General features: G+C 39.8%; 5 protein-coding genes, 1 long non-coding RNA gene and 1 other non-coding gene across 9 annotated transcripts; 1 reads left to right on the plus strand and 6 right to left on the minus strand.

Moving 5' to 3' along the window:
• Positions 1–1,386: 1,386 nt before the first annotated feature.
• On the minus strand, positions 1,387–2,722 carry LOC104826992. The gene is made up of 3 exons (XR_773861.1): positions 2,630–2,722; positions 1,889–2,072; positions 1,387–1,601 (listed from the first exon to the last, which is right to left on the minus strand). It is a non-coding gene; the product is annotated as an uncharacterized LOC104826992 (long non-coding RNA).
• Positions 2,723–3,049: 327 nt separating this feature from the next.
• Positions 3,050–4,500, minus strand: LOC104826993 (E3 ubiquitin-protein ligase SGR9, amyloplastic-like). Its single transcript, XM_010559995.1, has one exon. The coding sequence runs from the start codon at positions 4,261–4,263 to the stop codon at positions 3,175–3,177; it is 1,089 nt and encodes a 362-aa protein (XP_010558297.1). The 5' UTR covers positions 4,264–4,500; the 3' UTR covers positions 3,050–3,174.
• Positions 4,501–4,595: 95 nt separating this feature from the next.
• LOC104826994 lies at positions 4,596–6,751 on the minus strand. Its single transcript, XM_010559996.2, has 6 exons — positions 6,532–6,751; positions 6,143–6,284; positions 5,843–5,927; positions 5,704–5,751; positions 5,483–5,580; positions 4,596–4,966 (listed from the first exon to the last, which is right to left on the minus strand). The coding sequence occupies exons 1-6, from the start codon at positions 6,704–6,706 to the stop codon at positions 4,834–4,836; spliced, it is 681 nt and encodes a 226-aa protein (XP_010558298.1). The 5' UTR covers positions 6,707–6,751; the 3' UTR covers positions 4,596–4,833.
• A 211-nt stretch (positions 6,752–6,962) lies between these two features.
• LOC104826996 (pathogenesis-related protein PRB1-2) lies at positions 6,963–7,805 on the minus strand. The gene has a single exon (XM_010559997.1). It carries the CDS (start codon positions 7,693–7,695, stop codon positions 7,126–7,128), a length of 570 nt encoding a protein of 189 aa, XP_010558299.1. The 5' UTR covers positions 7,696–7,805; the 3' UTR covers positions 6,963–7,125.
• A 412-nt stretch (positions 7,806–8,217) lies between these two features.
• Positions 8,218–8,299, minus strand: TRNAS-CGA. Its single transcript has one exon. It is a non-coding gene; the product is annotated as a tRNA-Ser (tRNA).
• A 133-nt stretch (positions 8,300–8,432) lies between these two features.
• Positions 8,433–11,147, minus strand: LOC104826998 (serine/arginine-rich splicing factor RS2Z32-like). Of its 3 annotated transcripts, none has more exons than XM_010560001.2 (7): positions 10,789–10,949; positions 10,347–10,460; positions 9,652–9,691; positions 9,427–9,522; positions 9,128–9,315; positions 8,950–9,048; positions 8,433–8,863 (listed from the first exon to the last, which is right to left on the minus strand). In XM_010560001.2, exons 1-7 carry the CDS (start codon positions 10,854–10,856, stop codon positions 8,656–8,658), a joined length of 813 nt encoding a protein of 270 aa, XP_010558303.1. In that variant the 5' UTR covers positions 10,857–10,949; the 3' UTR covers positions 8,433–8,655. The 3 variants fall into 3 exon arrangements, with proteins under 3 accessions (XP_010558303.1, XP_010558304.1, XP_010558301.1); XM_010560002.1 differs by lacking the exon at positions 10,789–10,949 and adding an exon at positions 11,040–11,147 and having other exon boundaries at positions 8,434–8,863; positions 8,950–9,051; XM_010559999.2 differs by having other exon boundaries at positions 8,434–8,863; positions 8,950–9,051; positions 10,789–10,942.
• Positions 11,148–11,422: 275 nt separating this feature from the next.
• LOC104826997 (phytoene dehydrogenase, chloroplastic/chromoplastic) lies at positions 11,423–13,063 on the plus strand. The gene has a single exon (XM_010559998.2). The coding sequence runs from the start codon at positions 11,494–11,496 to the stop codon at positions 12,937–12,939; it is 1,446 nt and encodes a 481-aa protein (XP_010558300.1). The 5' UTR covers positions 11,423–11,493; the 3' UTR covers positions 12,940–13,063.
• The last annotated feature ends 1,690 nt before the right edge of the window (positions 13,064–14,753 follow it).

Genomic DNA, 14,753 nt, shown 5'->3' on the forward strand with positions numbered 1-14,753 from the left:
TGGGAGAAACAGTTATGAGTTGTGCCAAAGTGTAACTCTTATGGCCTTTTATGTCTAGAAACTAAATGTGGCAAAAAATATCAGGTTTTTTTTTTAAATCTTCCTCTTTTTATTTCTAAGTTCCAAATTTTTGTTTTTCGGTTGTGATTGTTCTTCGTCATCTTCTTCAAAGGAAACAAGGGATAATATTTTCCAGTGGCTTTTACCATCTTTAAACCCTACTTCCATGTCTACTCATTTCGCTTTTTAGTCCACCTATCCCTTCATTTCGGGCTCTGAAAAAACATAAACATGTTCTCCTTTTTGGACAACTTGGGAGGAGGACCAACTAAAGAAGGAGGATGAACCATGGATGAAGAGATGATCCTGTAGGGTGAAGGAGCATCGAAGGAATGTAGGTCTGCCTCCTCTGACGGCGGGTGAAGGTTGGTGGTGGTTATGAAGAAAAAGCATGGAGGGTATATTATTTTGGAGAAATTAATAAAAAAAGATTATTTCTTATCTATCCAATTATTTAATATGCAGATGGATCATATAAAAAAAGTTTTGTTATATGTTTATATTTAATTAATCCTTCAATAGTTTAAAAAAATAATCATGATATGAAATCATCAAAATATTTAAATCTTTTATAGGGAGAATTCCATAAAAATATTGAATTATAAAAAAAAAACTAAATAAACTACGAACTATTTCATTTTCAGAAAAAATACACTATCACGTTATCTTGACATTTAAAAAAAATTATCATTTAAAACCATAAAAAAAAACAAAATATATTACATTTAACTTTAAAACTATTAATGTTTTTTAAAATAAATTCATACATATTTTTTAATATACGCTAATATTTTTAACTTCTATATAATATGTATCCACATAATTAATTTCATAAAGTATATAAACTATTATCAATACAAATTATTATATGATATATTAATATAATATATATATATATACTTATACGAAGATACAAAAATAATAATAATAATACATATAAATATTGATGAGATTATATAGGTTTAACATTATACCAATGTTTTATTATGAAATATTTAATAATCTATTAACCATATTTTTGATAATTACGTTCTTCAGATATCCTTAAATTTACCAAAAATTAAATTCAGTCATCTAATCAGTAAATTTTATTAAAACATTATTTCAACTTCCATATTCTAACTATTTATTCTATATTATAACCGATAAAAATATAAAATCAAATATTTATTTAAAAAAAAATCTCATTTAAAATATGAATCATAAAATCAAAAGCAAAATATATTATATTTAATTTTAAAATTAATAATAAAAAGTTTTAAAAAATTATATATATTTTTCGTCCGCGCGGGTTATTATCTAGTTACCCCTAATGAAGAGTGAGTAAGAAGAAAACGGGGAGAACAAATCAACATGAGGGCATGAATCTGAAACTACTAGAAAAGACAAAGCAAGACCGCTTCCAGCATTCCGAGTAACTTCAGAACAACCAAATGAAAAACGACATGACATTGATCCAAACCTAAATAAGCAGGCGGCTTCGCTTTTCTTACCAATCAAAATAACCCTTTCTCAATCTCACAGGTCCTGCACACTCCGACCTGCAAATTATATAACCAAAGTTTATGAGGAGTCACATAAACAGTATACTAAACAAAGTCAATGAGAGAGAAAAACCAAAATCATCGCTCCCAGTTAGTGATCTTCATATGTTTGATCAACTTGAGCACAATGGGCATACAATAGAACTTATATACATACATGAATACAGACAAATCTAAACATGTAGGTACTAGGATTGGAGAGTTGACAAGTAGCAACAATCGTAAAAGGGTGGTCATACACGAATGGATTGATGGTAACTGTGAAGTCTGAAGCAGAAGCAAACCTGGAGGAAGAGACTGTTTGAGCTTGTCGGCCTTCTCTTGATCGAAAACGCAGAGAGTGTAGAGGTACTTTGAGCACCGGACCTTGAACTTGACGACATCTTTGCTCCTCTTAATCTTCACTGATCGAGCATCCTTCCTTCTTGCCGTCAGAAGGAAATCCTTAATCTCGCGGATTTGCTTAGGCTACATAACATAACACATACACATAAATAATACAGGAAGAAAGAGAGATCCTTTCGGTATAATCTCACAAACCCACATGGAGAATGTTGTAATAAATCACAAAAACACCTCAACATCGTGGTTTAGCTTTCACACGGATCATGCACTAAGCTTTTCAAAACAATGCGTTCAAAGCCAGTAACATCTCCAAAACCGTAATAAAGATGATGAAAACTTTCACAGCGCAGGTCTTTAGTCTATCGATGATGCACCATTTTTACGACTTGCCTCTACAAATACTACTCGCAATCACTCCGTATAACTTTGCAAGGCGAAGTATAAAGCAGATCATTCACGAGGAAGCACAAATTTCGGTAAAATCAAAGCAAAAAACTCTCTCTCCATACACATACTCTCTCATAAAACCCTAAAATAAAAAGCCCAAGTTTTCTGGTTATGGTATGTACAATCCCTCGAACTAGAGTTGATTCTGATACAATAGACGAAATTAGCGAAAAATCCAGGCGAGGAAGTTCAAAGCGCGGGCATCATAGACAACTGAAAACAACGACGTTTACCATTTTCGAATCTGAATTCCTGCGAGCCGTCGAGAAGATGGCTCTGGGGTGCGAAGCAGATACTTATAAAACGGAACCCTAGATGTCGTCCCATATCCCAATTCATTTTCGGCCCAAATATATCAATTTACAAAGGCTTGTTTACTTTTGTATCAAAGCAAAAGGCCCAATAAGTTTTACTCCTCAAAAAGGCCCGTTTGTTGGCCCACTAACTATATAAAGGTTGTTTTTGTACAAATACACAAAAAAATGTGTATATATATATATATATATATATGTGTGTGTGTGTGTGTATAATCATATATGTATATATGGATATCTTAAATTTCATTATCGGTTACATTAAATATTGATTCAGACTCTCATTTTATATAGTCAATAAATCTGCCAAAGAAGAAAAAAAAATAATGTTTCCCCGGAAGCGATATGACCACACGTTTATTTATCGATGAAGAGAACAAAATCTCTTGAGTTTCTTTATATACAACGCCGCATAAAAATAATACGACCAAATCAATAAAGACCATATAATCCAACCGTTACGATTACGCCACGTATGATTCACTGGCCCTGAAGAGAATCTCCCAGAGCCGTTGGATCTCGGCGAAGACATCATCGGTCGGAAGCTGAAACCGGCAAGAAGGGCAAGTGTTCCTCTTGCTCAGCCAAGGCAAGATGCATTTCCAATGGAACAAATGCCGGCATGGCATCTCGCAAACATCCCTCCCTTCTCTCATCTCTTCCTTGCATATAACACACTCCACTCCTCCTCCGTCTCCGGCGACCACCTCCACCGCCCGGAGAGCCACCACGGCGGCCCTAGCTGCCGCCACTTCCTTACCCTCCTTTCCTCCTCCGCCGCTCATTCTGTCAACAAAACTTTTACACCTGACGAGGGTTTCGACGTAAGGCATTAAGATACCGGAATTACATGTCCACAAGCCGGACAGACCATTCAACATGGAATCTGAGTATAATTTACTCAGCACTTCTCTCCACCGGTCTAGAGAGGCTTCGAGAATATCTGGGTCGAGCTGGTGGGTCTCGCACAGGAAGAGGAGGAGCACCGCCGCGTCGCAGTCCCGGAGATTGATCGCGGCGGTGGGAGACGGCGGAGGACGGCGGAGGTAGAGGTGGAGGAGAGAGAGAAGGTGGCGGGCGATGAGGATGGTTTTGTGTGGGAGGTCGAGGGAGAGAAGGTGTGAGAGAGTGAGAGAGAAGAGCGCCGGAGAAGAGAGCACGGCGGAGAGACGGCGGCAGTGGTGGTGGGAGAGAGTTAGGATTGAATGGGAGAGATTTCTGAGTCTCTCAGGTGAGAGTGTTGACATTATGTTTATTATGGTTTCCTCTTCCATATTGGATCTTGTGCTCCTCTCCTCTCCTCTCCTCTTCTTTCGACGAGAGTATTGAAGACTGAGGCATGTTGTTTCACATATACGCCTGTGTAATTTCTTTTTATTATTAGGAAAAATACATGGAAAGGGTATAGTACAAAAGAGATGATTGTCGGCTATGGTTTCATTGATTAATATTATAATATGTTTATAAACATAAAATGTGTGTGTGTATATATATATATATAAAAAGGGATTTGGTCCCCCATCCATGGCTGCTGCTGCTGCTGCTGCTTCCATGCATTTGTCCACTTTTCACACACTCTCAACTCATATGGCATTAGCACTACTACTACTACTACTACTACTACTACTACTACTACTACTAACACATAGTTCAAGATCCCTGGACTGACCAGAAAACTTAATACAATCATCATAGCAAGATGCTTCAACTGCAAGCAAAGATCACCCACAAGACAAAAGCAAGTGGAAAAATACTGTCATTGATTCCATGTTTCTCCAATGAAAAGGGCACCATCTTAGACCCACATAGCTCTAATTGGTTAAGAACATGAGCATCCAAAGTTAACATCTTTCTTGTATTCAGTTTGGTAGTCACACAGTCAAGATTGACAAAAAAAAACTAGCATTTATTGTTCATCGGCTTCTGCATAACAAAACCACAATGTCTGCATCACTGAGTGAGTTCAGTTTAGGCGTTTTAACCACGAGGTCAAATGCAAAGACGATATCACATCATCATCAACCCCAAGAGAAAACAACAGATGTGCTTTCGACCATCTACCTTCAGATTCTGTTGCATAAAACATAGCATCCACAAAGAAGATCAAAGAAAGGAACCTAAAATCACTGGAGAACTTGCATCATGACTTGATTGTTGAGACAGAAGCCCCTGTTTTTCGTAAAGAATGCGTTCATGGCATGGGTCTGAGATGGAAAATGCACCACAGCCACCCTAACAGGATCTGGCATTCCCCCCCTGCATGGTAAAAGAAGACAACGCAACAGCTTTATGTCCTCGTTCCCAATAATCTAGATTTTATTGTTTCTAAATGTTATAAAGCACAGAGATCCTCGGATTTGGAGAATAAAGCAGGATGAGTTAAAAGCACAAACAGTACTCAGTCAAAGCTATCAAGAACATTTGACAACATATAACATGAGTTTCCTCAAATGGTTGTTTTGTTGGCACTCTATTTTTCATCATTATTCCTGTCTGTTTGTAGCAAGTGCTCATTTCAAATCAATATGAACTTAGGTCATATCTTCGGGCAGATACTGGATCCAACATCTATAGGGAAATCTTTATCTAGCTCCAATCAAGAAACGGTATTTAAAGATTACAAGTAAACCACTCTAACCCTGTCTCTAGACAAAACCAAACAGGATATTACTGAGTCTGGAATTAAGGTAATCAAATCACAGCTAATCTCATGTAAACAAACAGAACAAAAAAGACAACAACAAGAAACGAATCATGAAGACTACAACTGACCTCCTAACAAACTGGAAGGATGGATGATAGTCACAGCCCGACAAGAAGCGTTCTATGTCATCAACAAGGGCATTCAGAGGAATTCCATGCAGTACAACCTGATGATAGCGGAAACTTTCATCATAACTAACCGAACAGAAATCACATTTTTGAAAAGCCAGTCAGAGCATGCTAGAGAGCAGGACCTTAACAAGATACAAAAATGCCAAAACACAACTCACCACTTTCCCCTCATATGATGGAAGGGGATCCCACTGAGCACGTTCAGCCTAGCGATCATAACATATCAATACCTTATATAATTGTAAAAAGAATCAAAATGCATCTAAGCGAAAAACTTATACTTCCTCAAAGGGTTACCCTCTCTATTTTGTATAACTTTCCCTTCTTCATAATTGACCGCAACGCATTATCATAGGACGAACGGGAAGGAAACCGCACATACCTGATATACAATGAAAATCCCATCAAGAGCTGAGGCAAGGTCCAAGCATATACAGAAAAAAATAACATAAAAGAACTAAATCGAAACATAATCTATGACATATCTCAAGCAGGGAAGGATTAAAGCATGTGGGTTTTGGAATCATGTCACCACCAGCCAAATGAAAAATTGTACAAGTTCAGGCAAATCATCAACTAAGCTAAGCTAAGACTTACGTTCCCAAAAGAGCAAAGGCTCCACCACGGCTATAGCTGAATTTGATATCATCTGGTGTCAAATTGCACCCATCGAGCAAATGCAATATATCTGTCTTTAGGGTACGTTTTGAGAAGCCCAACAATTTCCCATAGACCGGTCCTGAAATAACAAAGACGACAAAAGATTATCAAAATGCACAATTCAAACTAGTATACGCGCAAACTTTGAGATCAACACCACAAATGTCAGGCTCACATATCCAATGAGTAGACATGATTTTCCAAAGGATATACATGACGCATAGTTTCTCTAAGCACATAAACCATACAAATTGCGAAATAAGATTTTGCCCCAGAACTGGGGAAATTCACGTAGGAAAGCTCAACAGACAGAGAAGAAGAAGAACCTGTTCCCGAAGACCTAAAAAATCCATCGACCGGCGGCTTTTCCGGAGGTTGCTCCGTCTCGGTGGAGAAAGATTTCCTCCATTCGTTCAGACACGTCAGAGATGGACGAACTGGGATGGGATCCGGTAGCCGGAGACCGAGATTCGTCCTGATCGCGCTACGTAGGAGACTCATCTCTGAAAGAATTCAGGCCTAGGGTTTTTCCTCTCAGCAGAGTTTCGGGCTTACACGATGAAAAATGCAACTTACCAAACGACACCGTTTCATCAACCTCAGTATTTCATGAGCCCAAGCCCATCTCAAATTTGGAACACAGCCCATTTAACAATTGAGAAAACACGGAGAATTATGCAATGTTACCTTTAATAACTATTATTATTATTATTATTATTATTATTATATAAAAACACAATTTAAAAAAAAAAAGAGACAAAAACATTCAAACCACAGAGATCGAAATACATTTTCTTTGTATAACGAACGAGGACCATCTTGAAGCCTCGAGTGACAAACAACATTAAAGCTTATCCTAAAGGGCATCACTACATATATGTATGTATATATCTTACAATGTAAATATATCATATGATTATTCACGTGTCGGTGACTACGGTTGCATCAAAAGGTCTCTCCCCTTCGTAATTTCCCGGTGGGTTATACTCGCAAACGGCGAGGTAACCAGTCTCGTTGTAGCACTTGATGCTTGCGCAGCCGACCGAAGTGGTGGTTCGCCACACGACCTGAGTGTAGTGACCGCACATTGAACCAGGCGAGCACGAGTTCGACGTCGGGTTATAGTTCGAGCGCTCTCCGACCCACTGAGCCACGATCTTGGAAGGTGACCAGGCCATGGCTCGTGACCAGAACATGTTCTCGCCGTACGGTCCACCCGAGTGGACCATCTTGCAATCGACCTTTCGTTTCCGTGCCCATTGGGACGCGAACCGGGTCAGACCCACGTCCCAGCGGAGGGGTGGCATGCCGTGGACACCACGCGCCGTGTTGTGCGCGTTGAGGAACTCGCTCGATTGGTGGGCCTTTCTTGCTTTGTTCATCATCCGAGCGGCGGTTCCCGTTAACTCAACGGTGAAGGCGGGGGCGGATTCGCCGGCGGAGAGGAGGAGGAGAGAGGGGAGGAGGAGGAGGAGGCATGGAGGAGACATCGCCGGCGACACCTCGTCGTGTGTGTCCTCATCGTGATCTCTTTGGGTTTCTGATTTTTGGGTCCCATTTAATGTTCTCTGTGGATTTTTGTCGGTTAGAGATATTGCCATTTTTGACGAAACGCTAATATCACAGTTCCAACTTATTTAGTGTATATTAAAAGAAATTCTTTTTATAGAAAATGGCTAATTTAAGATATGAGTTTAAGTTACGAGCCAATCAAAAAAAGAGTATGAAACATAACTTAAACTCATATCTTTTAATGTTCGAGGGCAATGTCTGGTCCGTACGGTCGGGAGTGAGAGAATAGGAAGATGTTTAGGAAACTTGTAAGCGGGAGACATATGAGATCGATATGATACACTGCAACAGTTGACGAGGCAATCAAGAGGAGTTAAATTTGTATGTGTGCGTGTATATATAGTGGTCGGTGTGATGTAAGGAAAAGTGAAATGATATATGGCTTTTGAGGAGTTGAATGTGAAATCGGGATTCAGCCAAAATCTAAAAGAAGGGACAATCGTCGACAGCAGGATTCGAACCTGCGCAGGCAAAGCCCAACAGATTTCGAGTCTGTCTCCTTAACCACTCGGACATATCGACTTGGATGAGATTTTGGAAGAATTAATAATATTTGAGCATATTTCATGGTTTTCCGGGTGGTCTTTGGCCGCTTCAACGGCGGAGTCCACCACGTTCATGGATGCTGACGAAGACGCAAACGAAACACAATAGAGAACGTATAAGGATTTTATCCAAAGTTGAAATCAGACGATAATTCACGTAAAAATGTCGGAAGAGACCACATACGAATCCAAGACACTCGCAGGAAGCAAAAAAGCAAAATTACAATTGTAGAAGAAACCATTCCAGCTCATGAAACCGCAGTTTGTCCAATGATGTCCCAAGATTCCCTTTACTGGTAATCGTCCTCCACTGGGCTGGGGTCCTCTCTCGGATCACGGCTGCGGCTGCGGCTGCGGCTCCGGTCTGGCTCTCCGTGGGCTTGAAGGTCTCTTCCCGTTCTCTTGGTGGCTGCCATTCTCGAGACTCATGCTACGCTTCCTGTCCTTGGGAGGCGGTGAGTTGTCAGACACTGGCTCGGGGCTTCTGGTTCTCTCAGCGGGTTCGAGACTCCGCTCTCTCCTAACCGGGGATCTCGAGCGACTAGCAAACCAAACAGGAGGACACCACAGTAAATATTTCATGCCATGATTCAGTACGATAACGCAAAGACAAGAACAATCCTGAACCTGTAGCTGCGGCCACGGCTGTAACTTCGGCTTCTGCTGCGGCTTCTTCTACGACGAGGAGAGCGTGACCTGACCGGCGATCTCGAGTAACTTTGGCCCCTGCTGAAATATTACCCCCAAAAAAAAGTGAGCAATCCAAGCAAAAACACAGAGAACATCACAGACATGAAGAAAGTACCTCAGCTTCTTGGGGCTATTCTTGCAGTCCCTCTCAATGTGACCTTTATCTCCACAGCGGTAACACTTGTTTTTCCAGTCACCAGCCGTACAGTCTCGAGCCCAGTGGCCATCGACCCCACAGTTGAAGCATCGGCCAGTTCCTGGAGGAGGGCCCCTGCTCGAATACTCTCGGGAACCCCGAGGCGTCTATAAATAACAAAACCCAGACAAGAAAACATGAGAAACAAACATTACTCTCGGATTAACAATTTAACATAAGCACGTCTAGCAAATGTAGAACTTCATAAAGCAGCTAACCCCTTTGGCAAATTCAACGATGATACGGCTTCCATCGAAATCCCTTCCATCTAACCGATACCTTGCATCATCAGCATCTCGAGGATCACTAAAATCCTGTAAATTGAAAGGTAAGCACAGAAATTCAAACAGAAAGAGGCATCCAATGGAGACGGGCAAACGAAAAGTTTCAGAGGCCTAAACTATCATTTGAAAAAGAGGAAATTATGGGGAAGTAATACTTACGACAAAGGCATAGTCACGCTTTACATCCACATCACGAACTCTGCGGAAATAGTTGCCATTGAAACAGTAAGGCCATCGTTATTTTAAGAACTGCAACTGCAGCTAGTGTATGATACTTCACCATCATCACAGCAAACGTAACAACAGATTGTGATTTGTTGCCATTTCATCATTAAAACATGCAATACATTACAAACAGAACCGCCAAAGTCCCCCCCTATACACCATGAAAGAATTTCCACCAAGGGGACCCTCTCACCATAAACCGCCAGGTCAGGTATTAGCCAAGAAACCTTCAACAAGATCATTCAAGTTAAACTATGGTACACTTGGAGCCAGAACAACCCCCCTGCCCACATAATTAAAATGAATATAAAATAACTCAAGATATCCAACTGTAATTCTGGCTATGTTTAGTCTTTGAAGACCGCCATACCATAAGTCCATAACTTGGTGAAATTCAAGAACCGATATGCCCATCAACGGAGATTATTGGATATGGAAGATAAAGAAGATGCAATCCAAGAAATTGGATGTATTTTGAAGTGTCTAATACTGTCTATATATGGTTCTCAAGAGAAAGCTCAAGTCTTCAAAAGAAATACAAATAAAACAACATAAACAGCAACATCCATTCAAGCCAGTCAGTCATCCCGCAGAAAAAACAGCTCAAAGGGAACAGCAGAGTAAATTACCTTCCATATCTGCTGAAAAGTCGCTCCAGGTCACGTTCTCGTGTTCGAGATGACAAGCGCCCAACATAGAGACGTGTAGTACTGTCTCGATCATCATAGCGAGGCATCTTCAATCTACAACAAGCAGAAAATTCGATAACCATTAACCAGAGACATTAACAACATAATCAGCAGCTTTTAGTGATTCGTAGCAAGGAGAAGTCTGAACAAATTCTATAGCATTCAAGCATAGCTAGACAGAAACCAATATTCAAACACTAATTCTTTTGTTCATTAGCGTAATTTAGAGCAAATATATAAAGCATGAAGTTTGAGTACAACCCATAACATCTCAACAGCCTATCGTCATCAAGTTATTTCCTTTTTCCAACCTTAAAGCCAAAACAACCCAAATAAGTAAAATTTGACAGTAGATCAGAGAAAAATCAGCCAAAAAACTCACAGGGAAGGTATACGAACGAAATCCAGAAACATAACAGAGAAACCGTAAGAGTCGTGTCCGAGTAACATATCAGTAATTTCCGCAATCAAGCCAGACAGATTCGAACATGGATTAACACTGGGAAGCAAGAGAACGACAACAACCAAGGAAACCTTGATTTCATCGAAGGTAAAAGCAATCTACTAGCGAAAGAAAATGAACAGAAAACTTGATCGAACCAGAGATCGATAGAATGTACACCGAAATCATACCTCCAAATCCAACAGTCCGCCGCTACCGAAGCCAATTGGCTCAAATCCCTCTACTAGAATTAGAGAGTTTTAACCTAACATCCATTCTACGCCCAGATCTATATAGCAATGTGGAGAAAGGAAAACCTTTCAACGGCCAGGATTCATTTGTTTTAAACCAACGGTCCAGATTCCAGAACTGTGGATATTTTCCCCCAGTAAGGTGAACGGAGAAAAATATTTTATGTTTTTATATAAGAGATTTTGGTAATTTGTATTTTTAGAAGAAAATTATAGACGTTGCAAGAAAACAAGATTATATAAATTCAATTTAAGAAAATCTGGCTTTTAGAATATATTATTAATTTATTATATTAATATTATAGACTCGTAGCCACATTTTCTGCACAAATCCAAATTCCCGGGGAAAAAAAAAAGATGACGAATCAGAAAAAAACCTCATCCAAACTCTGAAATGCCACTCGGTGTCTCTCTCTCAACCTCATCCGCTTCTCCTTTGTCCTCTTCCCCCTTCTTCCTTCGCCGTTGCGGCCATGCGAAACCCCGATCCCGGCGATTCCTCCTCGGCACCATTTCCTCCGCCGAGCCCCACCTCCGGAAGAACCAGACTGGCGTCATCGTCGTTGGCGCTGGACTCGCCGGCTTAGCCGCCGCGACTCGGCTCAGCTCCGAGGGAATCCCGTTTCGCCTCCTCGAAGCCTCCGATGGCGTCGGCGGACGCGTCCGTACTGACGTCGTCGACGGCTTCCTTCTCGACCGTGGATTTCAGATTTTCATCACGGCGTATCCTGAAGCTAAGAAGCTTCTAGATTACGAAGCTCTAGATTTGCAGAAATTCTACGCCGGAGCTAAGGTTTATTACGACGGGAGATTCCACACCGTGGCGGACCCTCTCCGGCATTTTTGGGATTCGGTGATCTCGCTAGCTAATCCCATCGGATCTGTCGTCGACAAAGCTCTGATCGCTTTGACGATAGTTAGGGTTCTAAGCAAGTCAAACGACGATCTATTGACTGCCTCCTACGAGGTTCCGACCATCGAACTCCTCAGAAAGATCGGATTTTCAGATTCTATCCTGGACCGGTTCTTCCGACCATTCTTCGGCGGAATCTTCTTCGATAGAGACCTCGAAACGACCTCCAGATTGTTCGATTTCATATTCCGGTGCCTCGCACTCGGAGAAAACACGCTTCCCGCCATGGGAATCGGAGAAATCCCTAATCAGTTGGCCGGAAACTTGCCCGCCGGATCCATCTCATTGAACACACGAGTCGCTTCGATCGAGTATCCGGGTTCGGACTCTCCGCCCATCGTGAGGCTCAAAAACGGCGACGTTTTGAGCTCGGATCTAGGAGTGATTCTCGCGGTCGAGCAACCAGAAGCAGATAAGCTTCTCACTGGGATTAGAGAACCGGTTAAGAGCAAACCGGCCCGGAGCACAGCTTGCCTATACTTCTCAGCTGAACCAGACCAGATCCCGGTACAAGACCCGGTTCTGATTCTCAACAGTTCAGGAACCGGTATAATCAACAACATGTTCTTTGCCACAAACGTCGCCCGGACTTACGCCCCACCGGGAAAAGCTCTAGTGTCTGTCTCATTGATCGGGTCGTTTGACGATAAGTCCGACGCGGATCTTACGGCCGAGGTCGTCGGGGAAATATCGGGTTGGTTTGATGCTTCTTCGGTTAAGTCATGGAGACATTTGAGAACGTACCGGATCCGGTTTGCTCAACCGAATCAGAAACCACCAACCGACTTGGTTAAGAGTCCTCGGGTCGGGTCGGGTCTTTTCGTGTGCGGGGATTACATGACTTCTGCCACGTTCGATGGGGCTTTGGTTTCGGGCCGACGGGCCGTGGAACGTCTGCTGCAAGAGAAAGGACTAATCAAAGTCTAATTAACTGTTTTATCGATTGTAATCATGTTATCTAATTCATTTTAAATTGTCTATACCTTCCATGTTTTCTGAAAGTTTTATATGTATAGCTTTGTCTGCACCTTGTATCTATTATATTTATATTTACACTGCATGAAAATAAAATAAATCATTCGTTATTTCATCGCGGAGATTCATATCACGACTATTTAGCTAAAAATTCGATTATTTATAAATTTATAATGTTTGTATGAATTGTGGTTTTCATCTTTAAAGCTCGTTACGACTATGTACCGAGGATGAAGTATTTTATGGCATATTTAAATCCAATAAAAAAAATTATATTTTCCAATAACCAAAAAAAATAAGCAAAAGCAAAAGCCGAAATCCATCATTATTTTATTTACATAGAAATAAAAACACTGTTCATAAAGTCAGAGGTTTGCTGGGTAATTTTTTTGCATATGCGCTTTCTTTCTTTAGAATATGCTTTTTTATTTTATTATTTGTAACGACATTTTAACTCTCCCATTGTAAGTTAGTTAGTTTCTAGTGATGCCACCTTCATTTTTTTTTTTATAACCGATCATCCTAGGTCAAAAGTTCACACTAATTTCAGGAGCAGAAGTCAACCACGTAATTTGAATTATACGTTCTTTCCCCAATTGGAGACTCAAACTTGAGGCAGAACAAACGTTTTGCGTCCCCGTTTCACTGGTTGAACTATCCAAATTAAGACACATTCGTTTTACTTTATAGCAATGTATTTTGCTTATTATTTTCATGTTTTTATTTAACAACCCCTATGGAAAATATAAAGTGCATTTCCCGCTAAGATTGTTACAATTATATTCGAAAATTTCACCTCATGTGTTAAATTAGATGAGCCATGTCACTATAATTAGGCATGTATAACACTCTTGTCTTTATTATGTTAGTTACCGAAACCAAAATAAAATGATTATAACAATTAATAACAAATCAGAAGTAAACAGCAGTCATTACACATCATTCATCATACTCATAATCAATGATTTCTATTAATTAGATATGGTCCGCATCATAAGTCTCATATACTTCTATTCTAACCACCATTGACCCATTTACCCTCGTTTTCTATCTACATGTTCACCATAGACACGGGCATAAAATATATTTTATAGATAGATGGGCAGATCGAGAACTTGCAATATATATAAAGACCGGAATTTAAAATATGAAGCATGATTATATACAAATAAAACTCGAATTTTATCACTTGTTTTCGGTTTACTATCTTAGTATCTTATATACGTTAAACGTGAGAAAATAATTTATTTATATGGGCATTGATTATTTTTATGGACAGCTACCGTACAAACTAATATATTTTAGCAATTCTAACATGTCACAATTTAGCCATATAACATATTTTATATTTTGGTGGTGTTAGACAAATCAATCGCATAATTTGCACGTGAATAAAAATTTTAGTCTGAGTATTTGGTGTACAAATTTTTTGCACGATTCGATTCACACGAGAAAATAGATCGATTACGAGTAATTTCACGTATATATTCATAGAGATATTCTATCTAAACTTCAGTGATATTATTACATCATTAATTTGGATGCACTGAATACCCAACACTAATATATATATATACATATATATATAGAGAGAGAAATGTATATACACTTTAATCTTAATTATCTTTAAAAATTATACATCCATTAATTAAAAAAAAAAAAGAAAAAGAAAAATTCCCAACACTCATTCTCTCTCCAGGTTTCTCTTTTCACTTATCTTTTCTTCAAATCTAAGCTTCACTGTATCCCATTTGTAAACCCTAAAA

This window comes from Tarenaya hassleriana, unplaced genomic scaffold (assembly GCF_000463585.1).
Source record: "Tarenaya hassleriana unplaced genomic scaffold, ASM46358v1 Cleome5, whole genome shotgun sequence".
Taxonomy (NCBI): domain Eukaryota; kingdom Viridiplantae; phylum Streptophyta; class Magnoliopsida; order Brassicales; family Cleomaceae; genus Tarenaya; species Tarenaya hassleriana.

What these genes read in the sequence shown, in the direction of transcription:
- LOC104826997 (XM_010559998.2), top strand. Translation starts at nt 11,494, where the DNA reads ATGCCACTCGGTGTCTCTCTCTCAACCTCATCCGCTTCTCCTTTGTCC.
- LOC104826994 (XM_010559996.2), bottom strand. Translation starts at nt 6,706, where the DNA reads ATGAGTCTCCTACGTAGCGCGATCAGGACGAATCTCGGTCTCCGGCTA. An exon ending in TTTTAGGTCTTCGGGAACAG is followed by an intron (nt 6,285 to 6,531) that starts GTTCTTCTTCTT and finishes TTGTTATTTCAG; the next exon opens with GACCGGTCTATGGGAAATTG. An exon ending in CATCATATGAGGGGAAAGTG is followed by an intron (nt 5,581 to 5,703) that starts GTGAGTTGTGTT and finishes CGCTATCATCAG; the next exon opens with GTTGTACTGCATGGAATTCC.
- LOC104826996 (XM_010559997.1), bottom strand. Translation starts at nt 7,695, where the DNA reads ATGTCTCCTCCATGCCTCCTCCTCCTCCTCCCCTCTCTCCTCCTCCTC.
- LOC104826998 (XM_010559999.2), bottom strand. Translation starts at nt 10,856, where the DNA reads ATGTTACTCGGACACGACTCTTACGGTTTCTCTGTTATGTTTCTGGAT. An exon ending in TCGTTGAATTTGCCAAAGGG is followed by an intron (nt 9,316 to 9,426) that starts GTTAGCTGCTTT and finishes TGTTATTTATAG; the next exon opens with ACGCCTCGGGGTTCCCGAGA. An exon ending in AATAGCCCCAAGAAGCTGAG is followed by an intron (nt 9,052 to 9,127) that starts GTACTTTCTTCA and finishes GTAATATTTCAG; the next exon opens with CAGGGGCCAAAGTTACTCGA.
- LOC104826993 (XM_010559995.1), bottom strand. Translation starts at nt 4,263, where the DNA reads ATGGAAGCAGCAGCAGCAGCAGCAGCCATGGATGGGGGACCAAATCCC.